The sequence below is a fragment of the Balearica regulorum genome, chromosome 5 (assembly GCF_011004875.1).
Source record: "Balearica regulorum gibbericeps isolate bBalReg1 chromosome 5, bBalReg1.pri, whole genome shotgun sequence".
Lineage (NCBI taxonomy): Eukaryota > Metazoa > Chordata > Aves > Gruiformes > Gruidae > Balearica > Balearica regulorum.
In genome coordinates, this window is record NC_046188.1 from 54,324,897 (window position 1) to 54,341,562 (window position 16,666).

The following is a 16,666-nucleotide window of genomic DNA, read 5'->3' on the forward strand; positions in this document are numbered from 1 at the left end:
AGGGATGTGTCTTCTAAATTTTATGTCTTATCTATCTGTCCATGCTAGACTTGTATTCAGTGTTCAACATGAGTTTAACTGAATTACCTTGAAAATTTTCCCCAAACCGCTGTGAAGATTCCTGATATCCCACTCAAGAGCCATTAGTGGGTCCTCCCTCCTGAGTGCTAAGGATTCTGTGAGGAAATTCTCCCTCCAGCAAAGGATGGTTGATTTCTTTTTGTCAGGCAAACTCAAGCAGAGGGTGGATGGGAAGGCCAGGAGGAAGCAGTGAAGGGTCTCCAAAGCCATCTGGTAGTTTGAACAAAAAACCAGCAGTCTTGGGACTGTCATCCCTCCTCTATTCCTAACTAAAATCAAGATTGTAATCGTTCTCCCAAAGTAGACCTGGCTACAGCCTTTATCACCGATGCAGGGAATGCAGACCTGGCTGGCAGAGTGAATACTGCCAAAGGCTAGTGTCTTCTAGAGCTTTAAAAACTGTGTTTTTCCCAGGTGAGTTGGATGACAGGCAGGAATACATGCTCTGCTCTGACTTGCAACTGTGTGAACTCAGGGGTTTGCTCTGACCATACAAATCCCATTCAAAACTTCAGCTGAAATCAAATGGTGTTTATTAGAGGGGAAAAATATAAAGCACTTGGGAGAGGTTTTGAAAGGCATTTAGAGTCCAGATATATCAAGAAATGTCCGGCCACCTTTGGGATTTCACCATCCCTGAGCTGCTGATAAATTCAGCTCTGCGTGACTATAGGTACCTTTGTCCCACCTCTTCCGTCCAAGGGCAGCGAATATCTGCAGCGTAGGGTTGTCTCCCACTCATGTAGCAGATGGAGCCAGCTGGGCACAGGGGCAGCCATCCCCTTCCCTCCAAATCCCACACAGGTCCCAAGTCCACATGGAGAAACTACCCAGCCAGGAGGCTCCAGACTGGAGCAAGGCAGGGAGGGTACATGCATCTCCCCTGGCCCTGAGCAGACGAGGATTTGTCTGAGGATGTAACACAGACCCTCCTCTGTGCAGGGAAGCTGTGGCTGGGATGTGCAAGGTTTTACAGACGCGTGCTTTGCCCTTCTCTAATTGCTTCATGCAGAAACATACATTAGCAGAAACACTGAATAGACATCCGTATTTTGTTTGTGCTGTGTATAGCGCTGTTGCAAGGCTAACTGACAGAGATTCGTGTTACATTGTGTTGCTGGTGGTCTCCTGAATGCTCGAGAGTTATAAATCAGGCAATTGTTTGATTCTGACACAGGAAAATGTTTTGGTAAATGCAGGAGGCTCAAGACTAGCTGAAAATGTCTGGGGCTCCCATTGTGTGCAGAATGTAATGTGTGCAGAGGAAATCTGCAGCATTCCTACGGCAAACCACAACAAGAAGCTCCATACAGTCCCAATCAGTTACAATTATCATAGAAATTATAATGGCTTAAATGTTATTTAAATGATAAACAGCTTTTGCATTCCAGACGTTGCAGTGATTCCAGAAGGTGGCTGTATAATACCAGATGAATGAAATATTGCATATTACAGGCTAAGTATGAGGCTTTGTGTGTGTGTGTATCCGGTTTTGTCACATCTAGCATATTCTTTGGCTATAAACCTTGGACTTCCAATGCACTGTGTGTATCTTGGAGCCCAGGGCTTCATCTGTTACCCAGCAGTGAGTTGTCTGAAAGTCGGTCACGCCAGCATGCCAATAAGCTGAAGACACAACCACAGGGGCAGCAGAAGTATCCATCGCTTCTGGGCTGTCACCATCCCTTATTAGTGTGTGCAGATTTGCCTGGACCCTGCTCAGCAGCAGACGATAAGACCACTCATTTAATCACAGTTTCCTAGATAGATGGGCGTGTCGTGCTTGCTTAAAACAAGTGCAGCTTGAGAATTAGGAAGAAGAATGGCAAGTCTAGGGGGGGTCATCCTTTGCCTGGGAGAGAGCTCACCCAACAGACCTGGGCTTTCACCATGGGAAGAGTAATCTTCTTCTTGCCAATTCATCAATGTCTTATTACAGTGGACCACTAGAGGCTGGCGGCACTTGCTGGCTTTTGATACCTTCACTTGGAGGTCAGAGGCTGCTCTCTGGGCAGCCCAGCAGCCATTCTCCACTGTGTGGCAGCAGCTCACTGAAACTTGAGGGGTTTCTGTTCACCCAGGAGAGATTTTGGGGCAGAGGTGGGACCACCTGGGAGATGACTCCAGAGGTGGTCCTCTGGCTGAGCTGGAATACATGCTAAGCAAGGTGCCGCTCGGTGTGTGCAGGCACAAGAAGCTCCTGCTCTGGTGAGGTCCTGCTGGAGCCGATGAGACTGGATGGGTACAAAGGACTGAGCTTTTTCTTCCTATTTGGTCATGTTATTCTTGGTGTAACTCTCCTGAATTCAGGCCACGGGATTTTTCCAAAATGCTTCTACAATTGACACAGTCTCTGGCCCATCTGCATATTTTGTTGTCAAATTCCAGCATTCAGAAATGTTCTCTTTTGGTTTAATTTTTCCAGAATATTAGAGAGGAGAAACTGCCCTGTGGTTAAACAACAGGACTGGTGTCCAAAGGATGACGGAGTCTGACTCCAGACGCTTCCGCAGACTTCCTCTGTGATTTCAGGCAAGTCATTAAACCCCTCTGTCGGTTAGGGTCCCATCTGCAAGACAAGGAGGATCTAATTCTCTTCCCTCATCCGAGTCTCAACCTCTTTTGTGTTTGCAGGGCACCAAACAGGGCCTCGATACTAGTTAGAGCTTTAGGGCTTTACCATTAAAAAGTTAATAATAACCAGCCATATTTCAGCTAAAATGTGATTTGCAGTTTAATATGCTAAGTAACAAAGACTTTACCAAAAGAATGAACAATAGCCTTTTCCATTTCACAAAATAATTTGCCAGGCAGAATAAGCGCACCAGCGTTTTTATAAAAACAAATTATAAATAATTGCTTTTTGCAATTTAATACACACATAGAAAGAGCCAAAAGAGTTCAGCAGCCACCGGGAATCTGATTTCATTGCTGATTTGGACTGTCTCCATAGTTTTTATGAAAATCCCTGAAGACTGTGCTATTTTGTAAACTAAACATGGCTTTTTTTGCTGGCCATGTGGAGTCTTTTTTCCATTCATTAGTGAGCTGCTTTTTTCGTGAACACAGTTAGACAAAGGAATAAATCAGTCAACAAACATGGGACATAATTTTGGCAATACTGGGCCGTCTATGCTTATTTGCTTAACTGTATAAATCTTTCACCAGACTACAAATGAGACCAGTTCCCTCAGCGTCGGGGCCAGGGGAAGAGAGGGATTGGGCCAGATCCTGTGGATTTGACGGCTCGCACCGACCATGGCTGGTGTTGAGCGGTTTCCCTCATTATGGCAATTCAGCATTCCTGCTATTGGGAAATCACTTTGGGATATTTGTTCCCTTTCCTCTCTCGTATTTCAGAGCATAAGAAACATCACCAGGACGATAGCTCCCCGTGTCTCCGTAAAGGGTTTTTATGTCTCTCCTTGCCCGAATATCTGCATGCCTTACTGGTTTTGGTGCAGTGGCCTCGCGATGCTCCTGCAAGGAGAGGAAGGTATGCTCATAACTATTGATCTCGTACCTCACGTCTCTCCTGGCATGCCCCAGCACACAGCCCATAGAAATGCAGTTTCTCTTTGCAAGGAGAAATGAAAGCTTTACTGGACCCAAGAGGCAGCGATTCCCTCCCCGGCATTCCCAGCCAGCTCTCCTGCCTGCCATAGGTGTGGGTGCATACCCCCAAGGACACGGATTTGTGAGTGATCTGGGCTCCAGCAGGATTTGGTTCATCCCACTGTTTTTTCTGCGTAGCTGGAGAGACCTGCCAGTTTGCATTCATAGAGGATTTGAGGCCTGAGAGATGCCCTTCGTCGCTGGGCAGCATGTCTGCACTTCTGTCCCTCTTCAAGGCTCTTTTGAGGCTGTAAAGCTTGTTTTGACCCCCTGCAGATACGTGAATCCCACCCAGAGTACCTTGTGTTCTACAGCTTCCTCTGTGAAAAAAATACAAATTGAGAGAAGGATTCAGGATTTATTTCCCCACAATTTATCATTTTTCAACCAACACTTCCAACTGCTGGTATTGCTGTGGGTGGATTTCCCCTCCCCAAGCACAGGCACTTTGAGCTGGCCTTGCTTTTCATTTCCAGCAATTTAAGAAAGATTTCTGCTCAAGTAACATAAACAGTAAGTCTTTACAATTTTTTTTGTAAAGATGTTCTCAGGTTTCCCACTCTGTTTTTCCAGAGATCACCAGATAAATAGGTCTCAGGAAAGATATACCAGGGAAGGTAACTATAAATACTCCAAAAATGTTGAGAGTAAGTGTCAAGACTTAATGCATAGCTAATGGCCTAATCTGCAGTTTCATCACAAGATGTTTATCTCCTTGCTTGCTTTCACCATAGTCTCCCTGGAATATCTGTCCATTTAAAGCTAATTTACCCTACCCAAGAAAATTCATTTCCTATTCATCATCTATTCCTCCCCAGTTTTTAAATTAATCTTTATTTTTTTAAAGATGGCTTGTCAGTGACCGGGTGCTACCCGTGGTGTAGTCTATAATTGAGCCAGAAGGTGCCTTTGGATAAAAACGCAATGCCAGTCTACACCATCTGTCATTAATGGTGTGCTATCACTACAGGTATAGATGAACTGGCCCCTAGCTGGATGGCTACAAATGCGATGTTCAGCAGGATGTAGCTGGGAACAGAGTTAATTTTCATCATACTTTGTCTCCTGCACACATTTGCAGACAGGCTTCTCGCTCACTGGTGTTCAGCATGGGGAGGAGGATCTGCCTGGTGTTGGTCACACTAGCTGTTTTTCCATTGGTGTTTGTACTGCCACGTTTAGCCCCTAGATTGACTGTTTCATGGGGTGACATTTAAAAAAATCAGGTGCTGAAAGTCAGGAAAGTCCAAGTTCCTGCGCGGAAGAGCTTGCAGGAGGACACCAAGATGATTTGGGGCTGCCAACATCTTGGCCAAGTTTGGAGAATACAGCTCATCCCTGTGTCTTTGGGACCAGCGCAGCATGGATATGTCTTGGCTCATGGCTTGTAAAGGTGGCTTAAAACTGCCACCCTCTTCCCTTTGTCCTGTCCGTACCAAAGTGCGGAGATGGGGAGATAAATGATCCTGCCCAAAGAGACTATTGCTAGACAAGGATCACTGAGTTGGGCCCAGGGCACTTTCTTACTTGCAGTGTGATCCAGGATGCTAAGGGGCAGGCTTGGGCACTGAGCCATCAAGAGGCATACAGGAACTGAGTCTGGTGATTGTAGCTCATTCCCCGTGGTCACCTCCACACCAGGCACCGAGTTTAGGTCCCCACTTCTTAGAACTGTGTCTTTTGCCCCAAAGGCTGAAAATTAAACTCTGTTGTTTGGTTTTTTTTTTTTAAACTCCATTTCCCTCGTCAATGCCAGTAAAAAGAATTTAAATCTGAGTGACAGCATGTGGCTGGTTAGCTGTCTGCACTGCATGCCCCGGGCAGGACGAGGCTCATATCTGGTGGAGAGTGGCTGCATCTGCAAGTCATTGCTTCCCTCAGTCGCCTTGCTGGGATCTGTTTTCAGTTGCTGCTAAGACAAACTCACCAGTCAAAACACTGACGCTTTTCAAGTCCAAGTCAGCAATGTTTCCCGTAAGCAGTGTTTTACATTGCATGTGCATGAGTTGCTTTTTCAGTTATCTCAAAACCTCTGTAGACAGAGTTCTGTCATTAATTTTACTCTTCTATTCAATGCTGGTAATTTGTACATTGTGCCTGTCCAGTGCAAACCAGGGAGCTTTATGTGACAATGTTGGTGCTGTGCTGCAGGACATCCAAAGTGCAGGAAAAATCCATTGTTTTGCACTGATATGAACCAAATGTTTAGCACTGATCCTCTCCTAAATTGGGATACATGCTGGGTAACCTTCCTTCTCCAGTAACAAATATGACTTCTAAAGAGTTGGGTCTGTCTGAATGCTTGTATCAGTGTAGGAAAGTCATTCTCTTTAACTTTTTCACTCGTGCTCTGGTTGAGTTTGTGAGAGGTTGTTTCTATGCAGGCTCCAGTGATATGGTACCCGCCCCTGGTGAAACATTAAACCTTTGGTCTTCCCCCTCCTTCCCCCTCTTCAGGTACAGCCTGGCAGCCCTCGCCAAATCCCAGGGCTCTGCGGTGACATGTGTTGAATAAAAAGGTGTGCCCAGAGATCTTACAGTTCCCTCTCCCTGGGCTTGGTTGGAAACCCAGGACCTTTGACAACCACTCCAGAACCAAGCCAGCAAACATCTGTGTGTGTCCCTGTATTGATGTGCCTGCGTCAGGCTTCATGGGGAGTCCAGCCTCCATTTCTGAACAGAGGTGTTACTAAATTAGAGGGACTGGCTGACATGGTCAGTGACAGAGCCTCAGGCTCAAGGGTCTGCATGAAATGTGAGAGCTGGATCAACCAAAACCTCAAGATTTTCAAGAAGTTGATAGCAGTGACAGTTTGCTCCAAGCCTGGGGCAGAATCTGCGTCAATGCCAGCTGGACACCGACTGGATGCGTAGCAACCCTAGCATGAGGACCATGGGTGATGGTGATGTTGTGTGAGCCAATGCTGCACATTCATCAGGAATAAGACAAGCCATGTAATGGGCCATTTGAAGAAGACCATGGCCAGGACATCCAGGGAAGTTCTTACGGCTTGTATCAGAAATGGTGTGGCCAGCAGGACCACAGAAGTGATCGTCTCTCTGTACTTGGCACTGGTGAGGCTGCACCTCAAATGCTGTGTTCAGTTTTGATCCCCTCGCTACAAGAAGGACATTGAGGTGCTGCAGCGTGTCCAGAGAAGAAGCAACAAAGCTGGTGAAGGGTCTAGAGCACAAGTCTGATGAAGAGCGGCTGAGGGAACTGGGGTTGTTTAGCCTGGAGAAAAGGAGGCTGAGGGGAGACCTTACTGTTCTCTACAACTACCTGACAGGAGGTTGTAGTGAGGTGGGTGTTGGTCTCTTTTCCCAGGTAACAAGCGATAGGATGAGAGGAAATGGCCTCAAGTTGTGCCAGGGGAGGTTTAGATTGGATATTAGGAAAAATTTCTTCACTGAAAGGGCTATCAGGCACTGGAACAGGCTGCCCAGGGAAGTGGTTGAGTCACCATCCCTGGAGGTATTTAAAAGCTGTGTAGATGTGGCACTTAGGGACATGTTTTAGGGGTGGACTTGGCAGTGCTAGGTTAATGGTTGTACTCAGTGATCTTAAAGATCTTTTCCAACCAAAATTATTCTATTTCACTCAGCTTGGTGCTGGTGGCGCTGACCCAGTATTGGACCTCCCAGTTCAAGAGGGTTGTGGACCAACTGGGGTGGACCCAGGGGAGGGCTACCAAGAAGGTCAGTGGTTTAGAGTACATCATCTTCGAAAGAGGTGGAGGGAATTGGGTTTGTTCAGCCTGGCACAGAGGAGGCTGGGGTTATCTAACAGCACCTCTGACTGCTTGAAGGGCAGCTCTAGAGATGATGCAGCCAGACTCCTCAGTAGCAGCAGCTGATGCTATGACGGACAACAGCCACAAGCCGCAGCTTGGGAAATTCAGATCAGACGTTAGAAAAAAAAATCTTTCCCAGATACTCAGGGAGGTGGCAAATTTCTTTCTTTGGAGATTTTCAAAGCTTGTCTAGAAAAAGCCACAGCTGAGCTGATGTGTGCAAGCAGGAGAGATCTCCTGAGGCCCCTTCCTACCAAAAGTCCTGTGATTCTACAAAAATGGGGTATTGGGTTCTCTGCTTTCTTTTCCTCTTTAAAATAAACATAATGCTCAACCAGACTTCCAGGGTTCAACAAGTAAGAAAACAAACAAACAACCCCCCAAGCAAAAAAGCAAGCAGACAAACAAATAAAACCCTAAGTAAACAAGCAAGCAAACAAAACCCCCAAATGACAACTGAGTCTTGTTTATTTAATTCTCCAGCTTGCAGTCAGCCTCATGATTTGTGGGGATTTAATATTGGGGTTTTTTTAATGTTTTTGGCATTGGCTGGTAATTTGTAGTCTGAGTGGAGTTACATGTGAACATTTGCTGGCTCAGTCTCTCTATAAATTTGCAGTACCTGGTGCAGTAGAGAAAATGGCTCAGCTAGAGGTGTTGATAAGGGCAATTCTAGTTGCATGTAAGACCTATGCTTGGTTCAGGATCTGTATAAATCTACTGCAAGAAGCATGAGGACTTGGAAATAGCTGTTCTGCTGTAAGCTTCATTTGAAACCTCCAAAAAGAAAAAGTGCCTTTCATGAAGGATTAAAAGTCATCTCTTCTAAGCCACCAGAGGCAATAAAAGTGAAAGAAGGGAAACAGTTAAAGAGTTGAAGAGTTTGTCATGTGCTCTTGTTTGGGGCAATGTCTGCTTTCACCCTGCTGGGATTCTCAAGCCGGTCTTTGTTGTCATGGTCCTTGATACAATAAGCCCACCTGGGACAAGGCTGAAGAACAAGATCTGTGGTTCGATTTGATGCATGATTACCTTTAATCCTGCCTGGTGAGTAAGCAAAGGGGAGGGGGGAAAAAAAAGGAAAGGGAAAAAAAAAAAATCCCTGGCATGCTGACTCAACACCTTTCACACCGTAAGCTTTGAACTGTAAACATGGCTTCTGCACCTTACCTATGCTCCCTGTTCCCAGCTAGAAAGCACCTTTGTGTCATTTTTCAGCCTGGCAGCCTGCAGTAAATCACTCCATGAGTGCTATGAATACAAAAGCCAGAGCTGGAGTTGAGGAAGGAGCCTCAGGAATGAGGAGCAAGACCCTGGAGAAGAGCAGCCACTCAGGAGAGGTCAAGAGAGGACAAGTGATCCTTGTTGCCTACCTGATTGCTACCCTAGATCTGACCTTCCTGTTCATGCAGATGGGAGTCATGCCTGTGAGTATGGATTGTTCTGCTTCACAGCACAGCTTGTCTTCAGTGCCAGGATGTGTGGTTTTCCAGCAAGGTTAGAAGAAAGCTTCTAGCAGGAAAGAGAGAGGAAAGCATATTCCTATCTGGCAAGCAAGCTGTGACTGTTCAGGGTATGCCAGGCACTAAAAGCTGTTTTATTATTTTATTGCAGTGGCACCTAGAGCTCGTTCCTGGTCTGATAGCCCTGGGTGAAGCTGATGTAGTTTCTGTCCTCTCGCTTTCAGTGGGAGCTGGGATAAGCAAGTGACCCAACAAGCAGGCAGTAGAAATTGGAGGTTCCAGATCAGAAGTGGGTTTTCTGAGGGTGTAATAAGCTAGCCATGAGTGGGAATCATTGCTTCTCACCTACTGGGCTGTTTTGTCTGTTTTCCTGCTCTTGTGAGCTCCTAGATTTATGATACGCCTGTCCATCCCTGTCTCTGGTGAGCTCATGCCTTCTGGGAGATTTCTCGTCTACTTTTGTGCCTCCAGAGCTGAACTGCTCCCTCCTCCTGGGACTAAACCAGCCTCGCGGTGCCCTGAGCCTGTAGGCTGAGACATGGTTTATTAATGGGAGATGGGTGTAATCTCCAGTTACAGGGAGTTTGGGGACCTGGGTGCAGAGCATGCACTGGGGAAGCAGGCAAGGTTGGGGCACCTCCACCACCTTCTGAGAGCTGAACTTGGCCGAGCATTTCAAACTTAGCAGATCGCACAAAACAAAAACATGAATCAGAAATAGCTGTCATTTGAGCATACCATTTTTAAATGAAAAAACCCAAAGGATTGTGGCTCTTCAAGGTATATATCTGGGTTTTTTTCTTTTTTCTTTTTTTTTGGTGGGTGTGGTTTTTGCAAGCTCAAATGGTGGGTGTACCATCCAGATTAGAAGTAAAGGCAACATTTTGCCCGTATTGTGCTTGCTTTGATTCTGGCTTGCTTGATTAAACAGCAGTTGTCTCCTGGGTGGTGCTCAGGTTGCCCCAGGTGTGGGGTCAGGAAGGCTACTTAAAATCTACATCACCGTAGCAGCACATGAATAGCACAGAGCCTGCCTTAAGCTCAGCTTTGTTAGACTGCAAAGGTAAAGGGCAGTTGAGATTTATTACCTGGTGCAAAACTGATGGTTTTAATCACATCCCCCTGATCTCATTAGTGAATGGTGTGGGACAGAGGCTTTTGGTCTTTATTAAGAAGGGTACATCTGACCTAATGAAGATTTCATCTGTAGGTATGGGGACCTGAAGGAAGTGCTTGTTTGGAGCTGTAGTCCTCACCATGCAGACATTAAGCTCTTTATTCAGAAATATAGCATACTTCATTTCCCCTGACCTGCTGAGGGTTTTTTTTTTTCTTTTGTAGTACTTGGCAAAGAGCCTAGGTTTGGATTCAGTGGGGTTTGGCTACCTCCAGACAACCTTTGGTGTCCTCCAGCTCATGGGAGGTCCCATTTTTGGAAGGTAAGTGAGAACAATTCTCGTGACCCTTTTCATAGCTGAAAAAGGCCAGGCATTTTCATACTTTAATAAAAAAACGTTTAGTTCTGGTTCGTGGTCCCATTGAAATGTTTGAAGATTTCATAAATGGGCAAGGGGAAAATAAATACTATAATTAGAAATACCGCAACGTAGAAGCAGCCTTTATATTAACTTAGCTATGTTTTAATGACACACAATTAAGCGTAACAATATACTGGGAACAGGCTTAAACCATCAGAGTCCTCAGAGCCCAGGTCCTAATGGCTTAATCCTGCAAATGTTTTATAGCCATGTGTAACCTTAGAAATCTCTTGTGACTGGGAAACCTAAAAAAAGAGGCTATTTATTGATGTTAAGTAGAGCTGTCAATGAAAATAACTAAGGGTCGTGTTATTTATACAGCTGAATCTCACTGTATCTACATCAGTGTTTAATACAAAGCTAGACTTGCATGAATCTTTATGAACTCATGCATCTATAAGCCTCATCTATCAAAATAAGAGAAGAGTGGAAAAGACTCAGGTTTTCTGCCTCTCTACCCCATGGGATCCACACTCCTGTTCCTAATGAAATGTAAACGGCCCAAAAAAATTGAAATGGTGGGGGAATGCATTCCCAAAAAGCAGAAAAAAATTTGAAAGAGCAGTGTAATCCAGTGACAGGAAACTAAAAGGAGGCTGAGAAAATCCAGCTTTTCTTCTTAGTCCTGCTACTGATCAACAAAGTAATAAATGGACACGGAGCTGGTGTGTGCCTCGGTTTTCCCACATGGGATTTAACGTTCTGGTTGATGTAGATTGTGAGCTCTACAGGATCCTCTGGTATGTGGAGTGTAGCGCTTCAGGGATCTGATCTCTAAAAGCCCTTGGACGCTACCATAATATACGTTTTAAAACTGATAACAGTAGCATTAAATTCTCCAGTGCAGCTTGGAAGAAAATGTGTTCCTAAGAGTAGAGATGGTGCAAAGGACCCAATTTGAATGCTTTTTCTGTTAATATACAAACCTATAATCATATTTTGGTTCTGGATCTGGTGCCACCCGAAATCTGGTTTTCCTCTGTGCATGTCATTCACTGATGTCCAGAAGAGATGCTGGAGGGAAGAAAAGCGGCATACCAGAATCCATTTGGGTCTGGACTCCCGCTGGTGTAGATGGGACAGAAGGTGTATATTGCCAGATTGGAGCCAAAATTTGCAACATAGGTTTGAGATAAAAAAGATTTTCCTAGATGTGAGGCTGCTCTGACCTCAGTGTAAAGGTAGATAAAGAGACAATGGGAAGGAGGAGGATAAGAGAAAGAAAAATGTGTAGCTTGGGTCAGTTTTCCTTGTTCTTCTTGCTTCATGCTCCTAAACAGTCATGAGAAGATGAAGTACTGAATTTATTCTTAAGTAACAAAACAAAAAAAAGCCATGGACTATGTAGTGAACCGTGGTCTATAGGTTACAAACAGCTAATATAACCTTCCCTGGCTTTCATGTAAACAGTGAAATTTTGTCCTGTACCTCTTCCTCAACACAAAGCACTTAATTACTTATGCTTAGCTTTGTTTGTAGACCGGCCTTGGCATTTTTGGAGGGGCTGTTTCTTTTAGTGTAAGCACAACTAATTGCCATGCAAGGTAATGTTCATCTGCTAACTGTAATATGCAACTTCAGTAAAATGAAGCAAGGAGGAATTGGAATGAAAAACACCGCCTAAGGTCTGGTTTAGGGTCATCTTGGTCCCAGTTGCTCATAACCCTTTCTGTGGTTCTCTTGGACTTCGTACAACTTAGCTTTTTAAAGTATCTTGGAGTTGAATAAAACCTGAACCAAAACCTGATCTGGCTATTTTTGTTTTTTTCCTCAAATAGAAGGAAATTTGAGTCAGTATTGTGAAGTCTTTATTAAACCTAAATAGAAAACTAATTATTTATTTTATTTAGGTGATGCTGAATGAGAAATGTTGCTTTGAACATCCTCTGCAAAGAAACTGGAATAACTTCAATTGCCATTGAACCTGAACTAAAACATTAGCTAGCCTGATTCCCTGGTCTGAACTAACTTTGAGTCACAAAATAAAATTTGAGGATATGTGCTATGAAGTGATAATATTGAATGAGTTATTGAGCTGAGCTGCTGTAACTGCCTCTGCCTGTGGCTTCTCTTTACCAGCTCTGAGATAACCCACGTTTATTCTTTGAAATGCCAAGGGAGGAGAACTTAAGGAAGCACATGTTATCTTGTGCTTACAAGGGGTCTGGAAATGGGCTGAGCAGTGGCAACAGCCAGCAACGTTCCTGTTGCACCAAAGTGTCTGTGTGTGCCTTCCCAGGTGGGCAGCTGGTGCTTCAGCACCGGTCCTTGCACTCTTCCTCCAGGCAAGGCTTCTGGTTATGGGGGTCTTTTTGGTTTTGTTGGTTGTTGGTGGTTTTGTTGTTTGGGTTTTTTTGGTGGTGTTGGGTTTTTTAAGGCAAAGTTTTGTATTGCTGGTAGTCAGCAATGAAGAGAGTTTGTCTGGTGCTCAGACCCAGTGGGCTGAGCTTCTCTGAATGTCTGGTCCTCTTTTGGAAACTGAGTGCCTCTGAGAATCTGATCAGTGCTTCCTGTGGCAGATAAATGAGTGCGAGGTGGCTGTGCAACTCTGTTCACCTGGGTGCTTCATGCTTGCAATGACCTGCATGGTCCCACTTCTGACAGCCTTGTACCATTTCTGTACCAGGTTTGCGGATCAGTTTGGCACCCGAGCCGCCTTACTTCTCTCCTGTGCATCTGGAAGTGCCTTCTTCCTGCTCATGTCCATTTCCACCAGCATCCCCCTCCTCTTCCTCTCCAGACTGCCAGCAGTGTTCATGCATGGGCTACCAGGTAAGGTCGGTCAGGGCTGAATGACTTTCCAAATTGCTTTTACTGCTTATTCATCTCTTCTTGCTCACGTTGCTGGAAGTCAACAGGCTCAACAGCATGAAGGAAGGCAGGAGGCACATTTGATGGGTAGGGGTGAAATGGTGAGAATGTGAAGCAGCAGGTGTACTGGTTATGGAAAGCAGGGCTGGTAGCTTGTAGTCCCAGTTCCGTTCTCCTGTATGATCTTGAGAAAATTGCTTGGACTTCACCATTCAAATGCGGGTCATGAATACTTGCTGGCAGCGGTGCTGTCCCAAACTTCTCAGCTGCCTTCGTGTAATCAGGGTGTTTTATAGGAGAGTGTTTCCCTTTCTCCAGGTAAAATGAGCATATTAGTCAAAATGAAACGTGCTTACAAAAATGCCTTCCATTATTCACCAAGCAGTTCTGCCTTAGTTGGCCTTTCCAAGATGTTTCTAGTAAAAACCATACGACAACCTTTAGCAACCAGGAGTCCATGTAATTCATGCAAGAGGACTCAAGTTGATAAGGTGTTAAGTCTCTTGCCACTTGTGAAGTGGTTTGTTTGAGTGCTTTGTTTCCTGTGACTGACGGGCTGAACCAATTCCGCTCAGCGGTGTGCACGACCATTTTCCCCCTGGGTTGCAAGGAGTGTTTTGTGGCCAGCACTGTTTCTGTGACCTAAAAACCTTATACCCACTGCTCAGACCCTGTGACAAGTTTCTATCAAGGGATTTGTTTCCCTGCAGGTGCTCAGAAGGTTATTACAGATATGACTACTCCTTCACAACGTGCTGATGCTTTGGGGAAGCTGGGTCTGTGCTTTGGAATAGGTATCGTCATCGGCTCTGCCCTGGGAGGTGTCCTCTCCACCAAATTTGGGTGAGTGGTCCACTTGTTGAGTGTTGGCCTTGTTGCAACCATTGAGGGAGCTGCTAGGGGGTATTTTGCTTCCCCATCAATTTTTTCATGATATCTTACTGCTGGTAGCAGTAAGGCATCGTACCAGAACTCAAAATTTTGCTTTCCATACTGCTATAAAGAACTGTTTTAAGGGGACCTTGTTGAAAATTTCATTTTTTGTCTACTTAAATTGATTTGAAAACAAGTTGAAAGGAGAAATTCAGTTGGTCTGTCTCGTGGTTGTCTTCTCTTTGAAGCTGAGTGTGCTCGAAAAGTAGCACATATTGCATCACTTGCTTTTGAGAAACAGCATTGAACAACTGACAAATGGAAATTGGAGGCAGTGTGAAACTCATGGGGAAACTGGTGTGCTTGGAGGATGCTCAATATAGAGCAAGACCTTGGGAAAGGGGAAAGCAAGCTTGGGACAGTGGTGGACAAGAGTGAGGAGATCTAGCCCTGTCGCAGCAAGATGAGGCACATGCCTTCTGCTTCCCTGTTTGCTTTCCACAGCCTGGCACGTGGTAGCAGTCTGCCACCTTCTCTTGTGTGCTGCAATAAGAAAGAAATGCTTGATTTTACGGTTTTTATGGTCTCTGTTCATTATTAGTAAAGGGAGCTTAAAAGGTGTGGTGTGTCGGAGAACTTTGTGGGCAGGGAAGTGCACATCGCTGTAATCTTTCTGGAAGGTTCCCCAGCATTTCTCGGGGGGGGGGGGGGGGGGGAGGCAGGGAAAACCCTTGTGAACTTTTGGGTGTTTATTTTGCGCTATTACTTTTATTATGGACGTTTGTTTCTGCAGATTCAGGTTAGCATGGAAATAACTTTTTTTCAACCTTTGCGAGCATTATAGCTGCCCTACAGCGTAGGGCAGAGGCTAAGGATCATTAGGGGAAGCTCTGGTTTTCAGGAACTGGGCTGGTCCTGGAAGGGATGAGTGTCGCTGGCAAGCGTCAGTGTTCGCTAGGTGTCACCGTCGGCCTGCCTGCAGCGCTGCCTGCAGCTGCCTTCACCGTCACAGCGACCCAGGGCTGCCTCACCTCGTTTGTCCAGCAACGCTATCTCATTAACAATCAATTGTCATGAACTTCAAGCAGCTGAGTCAAATGTCATTGATATTTTTTTTTTTTTCCGTTATCCTTTTCCTAGTGCCATAAGCACTGCGGACTGTACATGGTGCTATGTCATCTGGGTGTTTCACATAAGGCACACTTAGTTAGGGTGCTGGCATCGTGCATTGGTCTCCGAACCCTGTTGTGGGTCCACGGGTGTTTGGGTGCTGCAGTGATGCTACTTTGTGTCTCAAATCTTTGCGAAGGTTAATTGAGTAGAAGACTTTAACCTTGCTGCCTTAGGGAGCAGTCCCTGAAAACTCTGTCTGTTGCCTGTACGTTGGTGGTGTTGGGCCAAATTAATTGCTGCAGACAGTCTCAGGGGTTTTCTTCCTCTCGTTTGAAACCTGAAAAGGTTTTCCTTAATGCTTTTGTGGTTGGTGCCTGTTCTATGTTGGTCAGTTGACACGAGGCTGGCTAGGAGGATTCATTTTGTAGTTGTTACATGTTACATAAAGTGAAAATTAGGGATGTACACAATATTAACTAATTCAGGATTTTAAAGTATTCGTAGATGTTAACGGTTGAGTGGGGTTTTAATAAGTATTATTTTTAATCAAATACAGTGATTGTATCTCTTCTGTGTGTTAACTGTCTGAAAGTAAAGGTTAGTTCTCAACTTAATCTTTGGTTATATGCCCATATTTAAATATCAACATCCAAGTAGCATCGTTATCTAGCAAAAATTTACGGGGTTTCACTTTCCAGCATGTGCATCAGTTGCTGGTTTGTAGGAAAATCAACAGTGGGAGAGAATTGCCTGTTTCAGTTAGAGACACTTGAATGCAGCCCAGCTTTTGGATGTCGGGGCTTGGTGCTGTCAGACAACAGGACGCTTCCAGATTCCCCAGGTTGCTGCTTATTTTGAAAGCTGCTGGCCCTTACATTTTGTGTCTGCAACATAACGCTGATAAAAGTGAATGTTGCCCATAGTTATGGGAAAGAAAGCAACCTGCACCTGAAAAACTACGTAGCTTTTGACTTTCCCATCGCAGGGAGTTGTTTCCCTTGCATCCGGCGGAGGGCAGCTTCGGCTCGCAGGTCGTGTGCGGCTGCTGGCGCATCACACCGCGGTGCTTTTGGGGCTGCTCTTGTGCCCCGTAGCAGGACTGGGGAAAGCAGCCTGTCTGCTGGCAGCATTTGGGTTTCTCCCCGAGGATCTGTGTGTCCCCTTGGAAGGATGGTAGGAATTCCCATCAATGAGGGACAAACCCCGGTGTGCTGGCAGGACCCTTCTGACCACCCTGACATGCAAAGAGTCAATTTGATTTTTATAAATAGCAGATCCAAGCTGAAGGACTGTACGAGGAGGCCGCTCTCGGCATTTGGTAGCCACCTTTGCCACAGCTAAATCCCAATTTTGCTCTGACACCGTGCTTAGCTCCTTC

General features: G+C 45.3%; 1 protein-coding gene across 5 annotated transcripts in view; it reads left to right on the forward strand.

Moving 5' to 3' along the window:
* SLC67A1 (solute carrier family 67 member 1) overlaps window positions 1-16,666 on the forward strand; it is a 92,504-nt gene that overhangs the window by 11,036 nt on the left and 64,802 nt on the right. For 3 of the 5 annotated variants that reach the window (XM_075754939.1, XM_075754940.1, XM_075754942.1), the window contains 4 exons: window positions 8,709-8,917; window positions 10,295-10,392; window positions 13,118-13,263; window positions 14,013-14,145. In XM_075754939.1, the coding sequence (XP_075611054.1) occupies window positions 8,709-8,917; window positions 10,295-10,392; window positions 13,118-13,263; window positions 14,013-14,145 (586 nt within the window). Of the gene's footprint in view, window positions 1-7,689; window positions 8,538-8,708; window positions 8,918-10,294; window positions 10,393-13,117; window positions 13,264-14,012; window positions 14,146-16,666 lie in introns of those variants that run through there. The other 2 variants (XM_075754941.1, XM_075754943.1) reach the window with 1 other exon arrangement.